The 15,517-nt window shown below is 39.6% G+C and overlaps 1 protein-coding gene across 1 annotated transcript in view; it reads left to right on the top strand.

Moving 5' to 3' along the window:
* The window catches only part of prps1b (phosphoribosyl pyrophosphate synthetase 1B), a 55,040-nt gene extending 39,767 nt beyond the window's left edge, over positions 1–15,273 (top strand). Inside the window, exons 6-7 of the mRNA XM_063060809.1 lie at positions 2,152–2,311; positions 8,791–15,273. Coding sequence (XP_062916879.1) covers positions 2,152–2,311; positions 8,791–8,883 — 253 coding nt within the window. The 3' untranslated portion in view covers positions 8,884–15,273. The remainder of the gene's footprint in view (positions 1–2,151; positions 2,312–8,790) is intronic.
* The last annotated feature ends 244 nt before the right edge of the window (positions 15,274–15,517 follow it).

Genomic DNA, 15,517 nt, shown 5'->3' on the forward strand with positions numbered 1-15,517 from the left:
TGCTTTACTGGAGCAATACCAATCCTCATTTTCTACTTTAAATCAATGGTATGGTACCTTATAGTTCACTTCTATTGGAGCATACATGAATGAATGGTTGGGATCATTATTGTCTGTGTATGGTTTTATTTTTATATATATATATGTAAAACACGCGCACACACACACACTCTCGCTCTCTCCCTAAAAGGCATAAAGTTGAAGATTACACATTTCTTTAATACTTTAAGCAAGATCACTTTATTTCCATCTTTTAGAGTTTCAAAATACCAAAAAAGGAAAAGGGCCCAAAGCAAAAGTTTGGGCACCCTGCATGGTCAGTACTTAGTAACACCCCTTTTGGCAAGTATCACAGCTTGTAAATGCTTTCTATAGCCAGCCAAGAGTCTTTCAATTCTTGTTTGGGGGATTTTCACCCATTCTTCCTTGCAAAAGGCTTCTAGTTCTGTGAGATTTTTGGGCCGTCTTGCATGCACTGCTCTTTTGAGGTCTATCCACAGATCTTCAATGATGTTTAGGTCAGGGGATTGTGAGGGCCGCGGCAAAACCTTCAGCTTGTGCCTCTTGAGAGGTAGTGCATTGTGGATTTTGAGGTGTGTTTAGGATTATTATCCTGTTGTAGAAGCCATCCTCTTTTCACCTTCAGCTTTTTTTTTTACAGACGGTGTGATATTTGCTGATAATTAATTGAATTCATTCTTCCCTCTAGCAGTGAAATGTTCCCCGTGCCACTGGCTGCAACACATGCCCAAAGCATGATCGATCCACGCCCCGTGCTTAACAGTTGGAGAGGTTTTTTTTCATGAAATTCTGCACCCTTTTTTCTCCAAACATACCTTTGCTCATTGTGGCCAGAAAGTTCTATTTTAACTTCATCAGTCCATAGGACTTGTTTCCAAAATGCATCAGGCTTGTTTAGATTTCCCTTTGCAAACTTCTGACGCTGAATTTTGTGGTGAGGACGCAGGAAAGGTTTTCTTCTGATGACTCTTCCATGAAGGTCATATTTGTGCAGGTGTCTCTGCACAGTGGAACAGTGCACCACCACTCCAGAGTCTGCTAAATCTTCCTGAAGGTCTTTTGCAGTCAAACGGGGTTTTTGATTCGCCTTTCTAGCAATCCTACGAGCAGTTCTCTCGGAAAGTTTTCTTGGTCTTCCAGACCTCAACTTGACCTCCACCATTCCTGTTAACTGCCATTTCTTAATTACATTACGAACTGAGGAAATGGCTACCTGAAAACACTCTGCTATCTTCTTATAGCCTTCTCCTGCTTTGTGGGTGTCATTTATTTTTTAATTTTCTGAGTGCTAGGCAGCTGCTTAGAGGAGCCCATGGCTGCTGATTGTTGAGACAAGGTTTGAGGAGTCAGGGTATTTATAAAGCTTTGAAATTTGCATCACCTGGCCTTTCCCAATGATGACTGTGAACAAGCCATAGCCCTAACAAGCTAATTAAGGTCTGAGACCTTGGTAAAAGTTATCTGAGAGCTCAAATCTCTTGGGGTGCCCAAACTTTTGCATGGTGCTCCTTTCTTTTTTTTTCCCAGTATAAAATTGTACAAAACAAAAATAATACACTAATCTTGCTTAAAATGTTGAAAAGAATGTTTCATCTTTAAGTTTGACTTTTTGGAGATCAGTTTATCTTCTACTCACTTAACTATTCACAGTAACAGAAATTTTGACCAGGGGTGCCCAAACTTTTACGTGCCACTGTGTGTGTTTGTGTGTTTATTTGTTCACTAAACTACCTGGTTCTAAAAATTATCTGAAGATAGTTTTGCATTTGCCTTTTTGAAATACTTATTCTTTTATAAATTGATGCCTTATGAAAGGATCCTTTCATTTGTAAGGTATTTAATAAATGGGCATCTTGGTCGGCATGGATGAGTTGAGCCAAAGGGCCTGTTTCCTTTCTGAATGGCTATAGCAGTCTGTAAAACCTGCTAGTTGAAGTGCTTTCGCATTTGGTGGGAGGAGGGGGTGGTGGAATCAGTTAAGTTGTTCAGGAATACTGAAACTGTCCAGTAATTTTAACTTGTAATAATAGATTTAAAAAAATTTTCCTGTGATTGGAGTGAAGTGTATAAAAGCAGCAGAATGAAAAGAATAGAAGCTTAGATTCTGATTTGATATATTTAACATCACAGGTTGCTCTCTGCTGGAGCTACCAGAGTCTATGCTATTCTCACGCATGGAATCTTTTCTGGTCCTGCTATCTCTCGCATCAACAATGCATGCTTTGAAGCTGTGGTAGTTACAAATACAATCCCTCAAGAAGACAAAATGAAAACCTGTCCTAAAATACAGGTAGGTGAAAGAAGAATTTGCTACAGGGAACATTTGTTCAAGTGTATAGATCTGGAACAGTGCTTGATCTTGATTGATGCTTAATCTTGATCAATTAGAACCACTAATCTATGGCTACTAATACTAATTTGTTTATTTTTTCCCCCGGGTTTTCTTTTATAAATTGCAGGCTGTTGTATGCGAATAAATGAAGTACTGCCCAGCATTCTCAAAATATGGCGGCAACTGGCTTTTAAAACTTGGGGTGTGCAATATTACTTAAACTTCGTGAGCAAAATGTAATTTATAGTTTTCAGATTAATACCAAATTGGGAGGGATATCCTCTATTCAGCAGAGAAGATTACCATCAATAAATTAGAAATATGGCAGAGAGGTCACAATTGGCAAATTTCAACATGTAAGGTTTCATTGAGTTTAAAAAAAAAAAGGTGGAAGACATGTGAATATAGTGGATTCTGGTTAATTAGGGCAGCTGCTTATTTGGGACAACTCTTAAAGAATGAAAGTTAATTGGGGAAAAAGCCAGAATTCCCTTTGTTTGTTTGGGACACTATGCTGCTTAATTGAGACAGGATACTGTTGCCAAACAGTTTCTAACTAGCGTCAGATGTGTGCACTTGTGTGGCCATTAGACACTACACCATGTTTAGCATGAACCATTTTTAAATAGTGTTAGTTGCATCTGCTTGTGTTCAAAATTTTGTAACTGATACTGTGAAATAAGCGTAAGTCAGAGCAACATACACAAAATGCTGGAAGAACTCAATAGGTCAGGCAGTATCCATGGAAATGAACAAACAGTTTACGTTTCAGATGAAGACCCTTCTTCAGGACTGGAAAGGCAGGAGGAAGAGGGAATAAAAGGTGGTGGGACGGAAAGGAGGATAACTAGAAGGTGATGGCCAGGTGGGTAGGAAAGATAAAGGGCAGGAGAAGAAGGAATCTGATAGGAGAGGAGAGTGGGCCATGGGAGAAAGGGAAGGTAAAGGAGCAGCAGGTGGAGGTGATAGGCAGGTGAGAAGGTTAAGAGGCCATGACGAGGAATAGAAGAAGAGGGGAGGGAGAGGTTTTTTTTAACCGGAAGGAGAAATTAATAGTCATCATCAAGTTGAAGGCCACTCAGATGGAGTGTAAGGTGTTGCTCCTCCACTGTGAGAGTGACCTCATTGTGGCATAAGGGAATGCCACGGACCAACATGTAACTTGAATGGATATTAGAATTGAAATGTTAGGACACTAGGAAGTTCTGCTTTTTGGTGGGTGGAGCAGACAGAGGTGCTTGACAAAGCAGTCCCCAAATTTACGATGGGTCTCAACAACGTGGAGAAGGCCACTTCAGGAGCACCGGATACGATAGACGATCCCGGCAGATTCACGGGTGAAGTGCTGCCTCACCTGGAAGGACTGTTTGGGATACTGAATGGAAGTGAGGGAGGAGGTGAATGGGCAGGTGTAGCACTTAGGCTGCTTGGGGGGATAAGTGCTGGAAGGGATGTTAGTGGGGAGGGACAAATGGACAAGGGAATCATAGGGAGCGATCCCTGCAGGAAGTTGGGGGGGTTGTGGGCAAAGACGTGTTTAATGGTAAGATCCTTTTGAAGATGACAGAGGTTGTGGAAAATGTGTTAGATGTGGAGGCTCATGGAGATGCGGGTGAGGGTGAGGTGGTGAACAAAGGGAGGCCCAGTTCTTTGAAGGACGAAGACTGAAAGGGAAAGCCTTGTTCTGGGAACAGATGTGGCGGAGAAGGAAGTGAGTAAAAGGAAGCGCATTTTTACAGGAGACGCTGGGAAGTATAGTCAAGATAACCTTCAGAATCGGTAGGTTTATAAATGATGTTGATCAACAGTTTGTCTCCAGGGATGGAGCCAAAGAGATCGAGAAAGGGGGAAGGAGGTGTTAGAAATGGGCCAAGTGAATTTAATGGTAGGGTGAAAGTTGGAGGCAGAGTTGATGAAATTAACAAGCTCAGCATGGGTGCATGAGGCAGCACCAATACAGTTGTCATTGTATTAGAGAAAGCATTGGAGAACATTACCAGGGAAGGCTTGGGAGATTGATTGTAGCCAGTGAAAAGGCTGGCATGGCTAGGATTCTTGCGGGTGCTCATGCTACCCCTCGAGTATTGAGAAGTGGAAGGAGCCAAATGAAAAATTGTCAAGGGTGAGGTTCTGCTAGAAGGAGGAGGGTGATGGAGGATAGATGATTAATTCCTCTATTAGAAATTAACTATTGGAAACTAATAATTTTATATTATAGTACTAACTTGTCCTGTATATCATTCAAATACATAATTTGTTACTCAGTTAAATGATAGTTTGTCTTTTTTATGCTTTTTTAACTTTCCATGAAACTTCAGCTAATTGGGGCAACTGTTTAATTGGGCCAAAAGGTACTGGTCCTGATGTGTCCCAATTAACCAGAATCCATTGTTGCTGCAGTAAAGGGATTCTTTGTATATTTTTTGGGAGATCTGGCATTGCTTGTAAGGCTGACATTCCCCAATCTCAGTGGTCTTCAAAAGATCTTTCAAGCCACCTTCTTAAACCTCTGCATTTCATCTTGTGAAGGGAAAAAACTGATTCTGCATGATTCCAGTCATTCAGTTGTTCGTTTTTAATATATAAGCATAAGGGTAATGAAGAGCATGTTACCACGACAAAGATTGTCTTTTGAGTTTTCCCAGGGTGGGGTGGGAGAGGAGGGGCAGGAGACTTTTTAAACAAAAGGGAATATAAATTATAAAGAGAAGAAGCAAGTTATTACATTTGACAGAACACTTTAAAAATTCAATGTGTTTAAAAGGGGAGAAAGCTAAGCTAACCAGAATTGTAACTACAGATAGTTTCTGTGCATGTTTTAAAATAAGTGTCGGCCCTATAGGAAGTTTAGTTTAGAGAGTTAATGAGAGAAATGCAAAGATTTTAAACAGGTATTTTCCATTAACCACACGGAGGATGCAAGCACTACCATAGAGCAAAATGATGAATTGGAAGGGAGGCAGAAGCCAGGGAAAATTGCCATCAAGTAGGGAATTGGTACTTCACAATTTGGAGCTGCAGGCTATGTCCTTGCATTGTGATGGATTTCATTTTAACGTCTTGAAAGGGTTGGCTAATGAGATTGATGCATTGGTATTAATTTTCTAAAGATTTTCAGATTCGGCTGATTACTGTCAGAAAATATGAAATGTATTCAAAAGGACAGAGACAAGGCAGGAAACTATAGATAGATTCTGGTATTGTACGGGACGACTGGAAAATTGCAGATGTTACTCCGCTATTTAAGAAGGGTGGGAGGCAGTAGAAAAAAAAACTATAGACCTGTTAACCTGACATCAGTGGTTGGGAAGTTGTTGGAATTGATTGTTAGGGATGAGATTATGGAGTATCTGGAGGCACATGACAAGATAGGCCAAAGTCAGCATGGATTCCTGAAAGGAAACTTCTGCCTGACAAACCTACTGTAATTCTTTGAGAAAATTACAAGCAGGATAGACAAAAGAAATGCAGTAGACGTGGTGTTTTTAGGTTTTCAGAAGGCCTTTGACAAGGTGCCGCACATGAGACTGCTTAGCAAGATGGAATTGCAGGGAAGTTAATAGCGTGGATGGAGCATTGGCTGGTCGGCAGAAAACAGAGTGGGAATAAAGGGATCCTATTCTGGCTGGCTGGCTGCCAGTTACCAGGGGAGTTCCGCAGGGGTCAGTGTTGGGACTGCTGCTTTTTACAATGTATATCAATGATTTGGACTGTGGTATTAATGAATTTGTGGCTAAATTTGCCAATCATACAAAGATAGGTGGAGGAGCGGATAGTTTTGAGAAAACAGACTTAGATAGTTTAGGGGAATGGGCAAAGAAGTGGCAAATGAAATGCAATGTTGGGAAGATGTGTGGTCATGCACTTTGGTGGAAGAAATAAACGGGCAGACTATTTAGATGGAGAGAATTCAAAATGCAGAGATGCAAAGGAACTTGGGAGGCCTTGTGCAAGATACCCTAAAGGTTAATCTCCAGGTTGAGTTGGTTGTGAAGAAGGTGAATGCAATGTTGGCATTCGTTTCTAGAGGAATAGAATATAAGAGCAGGGATGTGATGTTGAGGCTCTATAATGCAGGGGTCCCCAACCTTTTGTGCACCGCGGACCGGTTTAATATTGACAATATTCTTGCCGACCAGGAGGGGAAGTGGTGTTCAACTAGGGTTAAACTCACCTCAACAGGCCTTTTACAGTTTCTTTTACAACTTTCTCACTCCCAAATAAGGGACAAAAGTAGCAGTCAAATCCTGACGAAGGGTCCCAGCCCAAAATGTGGACTGTACCTCTTCCTAAAGATGCTGCCTGCCCTGCTGCGTTCACCAGCATTTTTCGTGTGTGTTGACAAGACACTTGTGTTTACCCCAAGAAAGACTACCATGACCATGAAGCCTTGCGCGGGCACTTGTGTGCACATGTGACATGCATGTACGTGCCGATTTCTCCCCCCCCCCCCCCCACACACACACACACAAATCAGTCTTGGCTTAATCTTCCCGACTATACTGTACATAAATTATTTCTACTTTAGGCTGTGTATTTATCATATTCCTGCTTTTACTATATGTTATTTTGGGTTTTGTGTTATTGGCATGAATTGGTATGTTATTTTTTGGGTCTGGGAACACTGAAAAATTTTTCCCATATAAATTAATGGTAATTGTTTCTTCGCTTCATGCCATTTCGGCACGAAAAGTTCCATAGGAACGCTCTACCTTAGCGGGGGAAATACGGGACAAGTATGGGATAAATCAATTTAGCCCAATATATGGCAACCCTTGTTCAAGTTCAATAGTGCGTAACAGGGAATGAGGAAAGGTGCAGCTGACTCATCGTTTCCTCATGGCATGGTAGCACATGCTCTGTGGCCTGGTACTGGTCCACGGCCCGGTGGTTGGGGACCTCTGCTATAATGCACTGGTGGAGACCACACTTGGAGTATTGAGCAGTTTTGGCCTCCTTATTTTAGAAAAGGATATATTGACATTGGAGAAGTTTCAGAGAAGATTCACGAGAATGATTCCAGGAATGAAAGGGTTAGCATATGAGGAATATCTGGCAGTTCTTGGGCTATATTCCCTGGAGTTCAGGAGAATGAGGGGGGATCTCATAGAAACATTCCGAATGTTAAAAGGCCTGTACTGATTAGATATGGCAAAGTTATTTCCCATGGTGGGGATTCTAGGACAAAAGGGCACGACTTCAGGATTGAAGGACGGTCCTTTTAGAACTGAGATGTGGAGAAATTACTTTAGTCAGAGGGTGGTAAATCTGTGGAATTTGTTGCCACGAGTGGCTGTGGAGGCAAAGTCATTGGGTGTATTTAAGGCAGAGGTAGATAGGTTCTTGATTAGCCAGGGTATCAAAGGGTATGGGGTGAAAGCAGGGGAGTGGGGATGACTGGAAGAATTGGATCAGCCCATGATTAAATGGTGGAGCAGACTTGATGGGCCAAATGGCCTACTGCTCCTATATCTTGCGGTCTTACGGTCTAACTACTGGCCAATTTTAGAAGCGATTACTAAAGATGTTGAGGGAAAATTCATGTTGTTTGGGTAAAGTCAACTTGATTTTCTGAAAAAGTAATGTCTGATGAATTTATTTAAATGCTTTTGAGAAAGTAACATGCTATAGATAAAAGTGAACTAACTGGTAGCTGTATGAAGATTATCAGATAAAGTTGCTGCATTACATGTTATAAAATGGTATAAGAGGTGACTCTTCAATGTCAGTAGAAAATTGACAGACTGATCAACTGGAAGCAGAGAGGAGTCATTACTAGGTCTTTTCCTGAATGGATCACCACTTGCTACATCTTACCAAAGGGATTGGAGCTGGCGAAGGCTAATTTTTGTTCTCCATTCGTACATCTATATTGTGCATTCCACTAATGCTATCAAGTTCAATGCTCTGACCAGTTGCATTCAGAAGAAACATTACCCAATTTTGTCTTGATTATCTCATCTCGATGTCTTCTGCTCAAAATACTTCCTCCAATTTATTTTTAAAAAACCTTAATTTTGTCAGATCATCGATCAGCCTCTGTTTTTAAGTAGGTAAAGCTGTGATGTTCAGCTTTCCCAGTGGGCTGATATGCTTGTTTGTTCTGAGCTGCTTATAAACCATATTACTATTAAATTTCCAATCATGAAGTGCTTTATGTTAACAAAACTATAGTGTATTGTGTACCAAGTAAATTTTTAAAAATCCTCTTGCATTGCTGAATATCATAATGTGTTCCATGCTGTTTTCAACTAGTAAGCTTTGGGATGTAGAAAACATACTCAAAAGTGCATAAGCGTAGTTTTTAAAACAATATTTTGGTTGGTAAAGTTCCCATAAGCTAATTAAGCTCAACTGTATGAACTTTTTAATATATAAAAGATTTCCAATTAATATTTGTAGCAAGACTTAATTAGAAACATCTTTTGTTCTCCTAGGTTATTGATATCTCCATGATACTTGCTGAAGCAATTAGAAGAACTCACAACGGAGAGTCTGTGTCCTATCTGTTCAGTCATGTTCCATTGTAATATTTACAATATCTGCCATTTCAATATTATTCTACCAAATTATTTTCTTTATCTTGCCTTCATGCATCAAATGATAAAAGGAGTTCTTCATTGCTACTTCGCATTGTAGTACACTTCTATCAGATCTGTCAGTGAAAAAAAAATAGTATTTTATATCCATCAATAGATTAGATATTTACAATTTAAAAACAGCAGCTGTGATTGGGTTTAACAGGAAGGACATATTATATATCCCTCTTGATATTAAAAGGGGGAGAGTTCATTTGTTTTAAATTATGTTGGTATATTCCTACCTTTGTTACCATATTGCAACACATCTGCCACAATAAAAAGCTGCTGGTGTTTTACTTTGAGCAGATTATTGTTGTTTTAGAAAACTGGAATAATTATTTTTGTGTCAATGTAACCTTCCTCATGTTATTTTCAAGTGATACCATTTGTGCTTGTATCAAAGAAACAATGTGTTCAAGCAAATTTTACATATTTCCCCATCTCAAACACTCAAAATGATGCAGAGAAAGCAGGGAATAACTTGGTTTTTATGCTGCCCTGTGCCTTATTAGAAATACAATAATTTCATAGTTACAAAATGGTTTTGCATGGTACTGATGCATTGCTTCTGAGAGGTGACTGAATCGGCTTGAGCTTTCCCTCAATTATCTTCCAAAAAAATTTCAGTGAATTGAAACCCTAGTGAGTATGACAGGCTTCTGAGGATTCCAGGCAAATGTGATTGGGCTAGACGAAAAATATTTTTAATGTGTTCAATATAGGATTGCATTTTGCTGCAAAATCCAGATATGGACAAACCAATTCTAACTTGTCCTTTGTTACAATTTGTTTACTTGGCATCTTTATTCTTATTCTATGTATGTTTTTGAACCTTGTATTTGGAAAAAACTTCTTTGTGTTGCAACATGATTATTTCTGTTCAACAAAGTCTTTTAATGGATGTAAAGAAATTAAATCCTTCAAGTTGCTTACACTTGGACCATGGAAGTAGAAAATTTACTTTGCTCCTTGTTTAACAGTAAGCTATAATGCTGATATATTTTTCCAATAACAATGCAGCTTTTGCAGGAATGAATTTGTGAATTCATGCACTGGCCATCCTGGAAAAATATCTTTTTGGCATTTTATAAGATGTGATTGTCCAAAATTTTGAATGCACACAACCTTAAATTATTCATATTTCAGTTGCAAGTTAGAAATTTGGAGTTTCACATTTTGAGGACTAGAATCCAGTTCATAAGGATATGAAAGTATACTTGTTACTTCTCCGAAATGAAAGCTGAAATGAGTAAATACACCAAATGAACGGTGGCTCATAGGCACCCTAATGGATGAGGGGTGCCTAAACTTGTCAGATTAGGCCATGTTGAAAGTACATTTCTCTTGTCATGTTTTACTTGAAATAGCATTGCTAGACAAGATGAGAAAACTGGATTGCTAAAAGTCAGATGTGTGTATATTGTCTAAACTACATGTTTTCCACTACAAGAACACTGAAAGCAATTAATTCATAATTTCTATTTATCTAGGGTGACATTAATATACTAATTTATCCAAATCTGGGACATCAGATGTTAAAGTGGAAAACAAGGAGAAAATGTATCAGTAATGCAGTTATTGATATTATGCATAGTGTTGTTGGTTCATTCTGGGTTCTGCTCATAAACTGGCCCCAAGTTTCCTCTTCTTTTGGATTCTCTTCTGCTGTTCAGGTCTCCAGCAGATTACCTCTGCTTGTCTGCGAAATTCAAAAGAAACATTTTGCTCCAGGAGACTGATTTCGCATGAGCAATGTTTTTGGCTGGTGTTCAGATTGGAATTGTCTCATTTGTAAATACAATTCAAATATCTGACATCTGTGCTTAGAAATTTGTTTAAATCATTTTGAACATGGCAAATAATCCTATCCAGTTATGTTAGGATAGTTCTACACATTAAAATAAAATCTGCAACTGTTTGGTTTTTACATTGTTTTCTATAGCATAGAGAAAGCTGAAGGCTTTTTACATTTTCAATTATGTGTAATAATAAACGTGATGACTGTTACTTTTGATGTGCCAGTGTCCTCAGTTTCTCTTCGCCCATTCCACTGGGTTTGAAAATACAGTTGATCCCTCTTTTTCACTCGCCACAACCATATTATTGTAGCTCAATCGATACTCCTTGTCAAGTGGCCTACTTTGTCATGGATATGTTGAGCTTATTGAGCATTGTTGGAGTGTACCCTTGCAGTCAAATGAAGAGTATTTCACCACATTCCAGACTTGCACCTTTTGTAGATGGAAAGGCTTTGGCATGCTGGGTAGCAAGTTTCTCATTGCAGGATAACTCGGTTCTTGGAATCACAATATTTATATTGAGATCCAGTGGAGTTTCTGGTCATTGGTAAACCTGTCACATAATGTTAATGGGAGACAGAACAACAGATCATTCTGTCACTGTCTTAGTGTGTTTGTGGCATGACTATTTGCAACTTACAAACCTATGCCTCCATGTGTATGTAGGCATAGACTGACTCATTTTGAGTCATGAAATCATTTATTGTGCGATTGTCAGTGTACATCCAACTTGTATCACCCATCTTCAATTTCTTTCAAACACCCGAGCAACTGGAACAAAAAGGATCTAGTGCTTTCCCAGTATATATGATGAACAAACTCTTCTTGGGCTTCCAACCAGTTCAGGTTTTGATTATAGCGGATGTTTTCATAACAGACTCTACCATCTTCATCAGGGATGATGCCTGGGCATGTCTCGTCTGGTGGTATTTATACCCTGTAGTCCAATTCCCATGGTTGGTTAGTCCTCATCCAGTCAGGTTTCTGTACTCCAGCCTTGTTTACAATTGAATTCCAGTTCTTTCTTGGAGTGAGACCTTTGTTAAAATTCATTTCCTCTGGTTTTATTTCAAAGGCTTCCTTTACCTGAACAACTACTACAATGAACTCTACAATGATTTATTCTACAACCACCCTGAGCGTATTCCAGGTATTGACTGAAACCATTGGTTTGTTTTTGATGTGATTGAAATTTGAAGATTTGCTTGGAGTCCTTATAACAAAAGGAGGTCCAAAGGTATTTTAGAAATTAGAACACTTGCCCTATTTCTAACCAAGTGTCTATTTTCCCAAGCCATTACATATTGTTAACTTAGAAAACATCTGAATATCATGAATGTTAAAGCAATGACCACAGGGATTATTAACTCAAAATGCTGAAAATACTATGCAGATTAAGTGGCACCTTGACCTGCATAGTGTGTAACAATGAACACAGTGAAAATTGGAACCAATGTTGTTGAAATGGTTTATGTTTCAGGAAAGGGTATGACATTAGTATGGACAGAAAAGCATAGGAAAAGATTTGAACAGTGAGAGGATGAGTTTTTAGTATTAATGACCTAAATGTTCAAATTAACTGCTTTACCTCATTTGTATTTATCTGCTGCTCAATGTTCTGGATTCCAATTACCACCATATAGAATGAAGTTTTCAGGATAACCCTTCAGAGATTGGGCTTTGGTGAGTAAAGTCAGTAGAGTGGGAACAGCTGTTCCAATTTGCCTGCCAAAGCAACAGGTCCACAGCAGATGTCATCTCGTTTGCTCTTTACACAACCCTAGTACATCTGGACAGCAAGGGTGCATACATTAGGATGCTCTTTATTGATTACAACTCAGCATTTAATACCATCAACCCCTCAAAACTAATTAGGAAACTCCAAGACCTGCGCTTCAATATGTCCCTTGTGCAATTGAATCCTGGATTTCCTCCAATTGCAGACCACAGTCAGTTTGCATTGGCAAAAGCATCTCCAATCTCCATCAGCACTGGAATATGTGTTTAGCCCCCTTTGCTACTTGCTTTACACCTATGACTGGCTAAGTACTGCTCTGACAGCACATACAAGTTTGCTGATGACACCACTCTTGTGAGCTGTTTCAAAGGGGGTGATGAATGAGCATATAGGAGGGAGACTGAAAATTTGGCTGAGTGGTGGTGTACTAACAACCTCTCAATGTCAATAAGACCAAGGAACTGATTGTGGACTTCAGGAGAGGGAAACGAGGTTCACGTGCCAGTACTCATCGGAGAATCAGAGGTGGAGAGAGTCAGTAACTTTAAATTCCTGGGTGTCACCATCTCAGAGGACCTATCCTGGACAGTTTGTAAAAAAAAATATAATTTCAAAGAAAGCATGACAGCACCCCTACTTTGTTGGGAGTCTGGAGATTTGGCATGTCATCAAAAACCTTGACAAACTTCTGTAGATGTGTGGTGGAAAGTGTGCTGACTGACTGCATTATGCCATGGTATGGGAACTCCAATGCCTTTGAGTGGAAAATCCTACAAAAGGTAGTGGATTCAGCCTAATACATCATGGGTAAGGCCTTCCAACCATTCAGCACATCTACATTAAAAGCGGCATCCATCATCAAAGATCCTCACCACCCAGGCCATGCTCTTTTCTCACTGCTGCCATAAGGAAGAAGGTACAAATGCCCCAGGACTTGGACCTCCAGGTTCAAGAACAGTTGCTACCCCCTCAACCACCAGGCAACTGGGATAACTACACTCATTCTATTTCTTGTGTTCCCACAACTAATGGTCTCGCTTTCAGGACTCTCATATATATTGTTTCATGCTATTGTTATTTATTTATATTTGCATTTGCACAGTTTGTTGTTCATTGAACCTGTTCTATAGATTGCCAAGTATGCCCAAAGGAAAAAGAATCTCAGGGTTGTATACAGTGACATGAATGTACTCCAATAATAAATTTTACTTTGACTTACTTTGGGAAGCTTTGAGAAACAGATGGGGTTCGGAATAAAGACAATCAGAAGGAGTAAAAACTACTCAAAATGTCCTTGGCAGGTAGACTTAGAGAATTAAAAGGCATTTTATAAACATGGAGTTAGGAGGGCAGGACCACTCATAGCCAAAAGAGGGAATGACTGAAATCCTAAATGAATACTTCAGTTGGGACTTCCATAGATACACAGGGGAGTGTATCCTAACTGGGTGCATCACACCTGGTATGGAAACACCAATGCCCTGGAATGGAAAAGGCTAACGAAAGTCTTGATGCTACCCAGTCCACAGGCAATGCGCTACCATTAGAAAGTGTGTATCATCAAAGACCCTACCATCCAGGCTATGCCTTCTCACTATTACCATCAGGCTCCTGAACCAGCATGGATAACTTTAATCACCACCATTCTGAACTCGTTCAACAACCAACACTCACTTTTGATGACTCTTGTCAATACTACTTGTTTATTTGCACAGTTTTTTCCCCTTTGGATGTTTGTCAGTCTTTATGTATTGTTTCTCATAAAATTCTACTGTATTTCTGAAACTTTGTGAAGTTTACATATGCACTTTGATAATAAATTTACTTTGAACATGTTGCCTTTGCCAGTTTTCACACATACCCCACTGGTAAAACCTTCGCAAATCCCTGTACTTTCAAACTGTTCAAAATGGATGAAGTACAGTTTCTTAATTTGTTTGACTGAAATTTTGTTTGATTTCTAACTCAGGCTGATTCAATGTCCTGCCACTCTAGATCAAATTAGCATTGCAAATCTTGACAGCCTGCACCTCTTTACTGAGCTCCAGATCCATATCATGGGACATGATAATAACCACACACTTCTGCCTCTAATAAATTGCATACCTCACCCCTCTGCTGAAACAGCTATACTCAATGTTCCAATCCTGATATGGGCATTTGAATCAGATTACATGATCTACATGAGATCCTTGCAGACTGGCTAGATTGGATTCTAGAAAACGAAAGGTACTGGTGTTCTGAGTAGAGATTAGTAATCAGCAGTGTTCCATCAGGGTCGGTGCTGGGATGTATAGGAATGGTAATTGAATAATCAGCACAACTCCTATGACATTTACAATAATGCTTCTGACACCACTGTTATTTGTAGAATCACAGACAGTGGTGGGGAGGCTTACAGCAATGAGAGTTCAGCTGGTGTGTGGTGTTGCAAAAACAATCTCATGCTCAGTGTAAACAAGACCAAGAAGCTGACTAGCCTTCAGAAAAGGGAAGTCGGGAGAATACGCCAGTTCTCTTTTAGGAATCAGCAGTGGAAAGAGTAAGCAGTTCAAGTTCCTGGTTATTGAATGGTTCCCCGACATCAAGTTGGATTCTTGACCCTACAATCTAGCTTGTTATGATCTTGCATCTGCAGTGCATTTTTTCTGTAGCTGTTGCACCTTACTCTGCATTCTGTTATTGTTTTACCTTGTACTTGCTTACTGTGTAATCATTTGATCTGTATGACCAATGTGCAAGGCAAACTTTTCACTGTATCTCAATACATGTAACAATAAAAGTTGATTCCAATACAAAGAAGGCATACCAGTGGCTCTACTTCATTAGCAGCTTGAGATTTGGTATGTTACCAAAGACTCTTGTAAATTTCATAGATGTACAGTGGAGAGTATTCTGACTGCATCATAGCCTTGTATGGAGTTTCCAGTGCACAGTATTGCAGGAGGCCACTCTCCCCATCATCAACGTGCCTCAAGAAGGCAGCTGCATGTGGACACTCAGCATCTGGGATATGCCCTCTTGTTACTAATTCTGATTCTAATGA

This window comes from Mobula hypostoma, chromosome 10 (genome assembly GCF_963921235.1).
Source record: "Mobula hypostoma chromosome 10, sMobHyp1.1, whole genome shotgun sequence".
Classification (NCBI taxonomy): Eukaryota; Metazoa; Chordata; class Chondrichthyes; order Myliobatiformes; family Myliobatidae; genus Mobula; species Mobula hypostoma.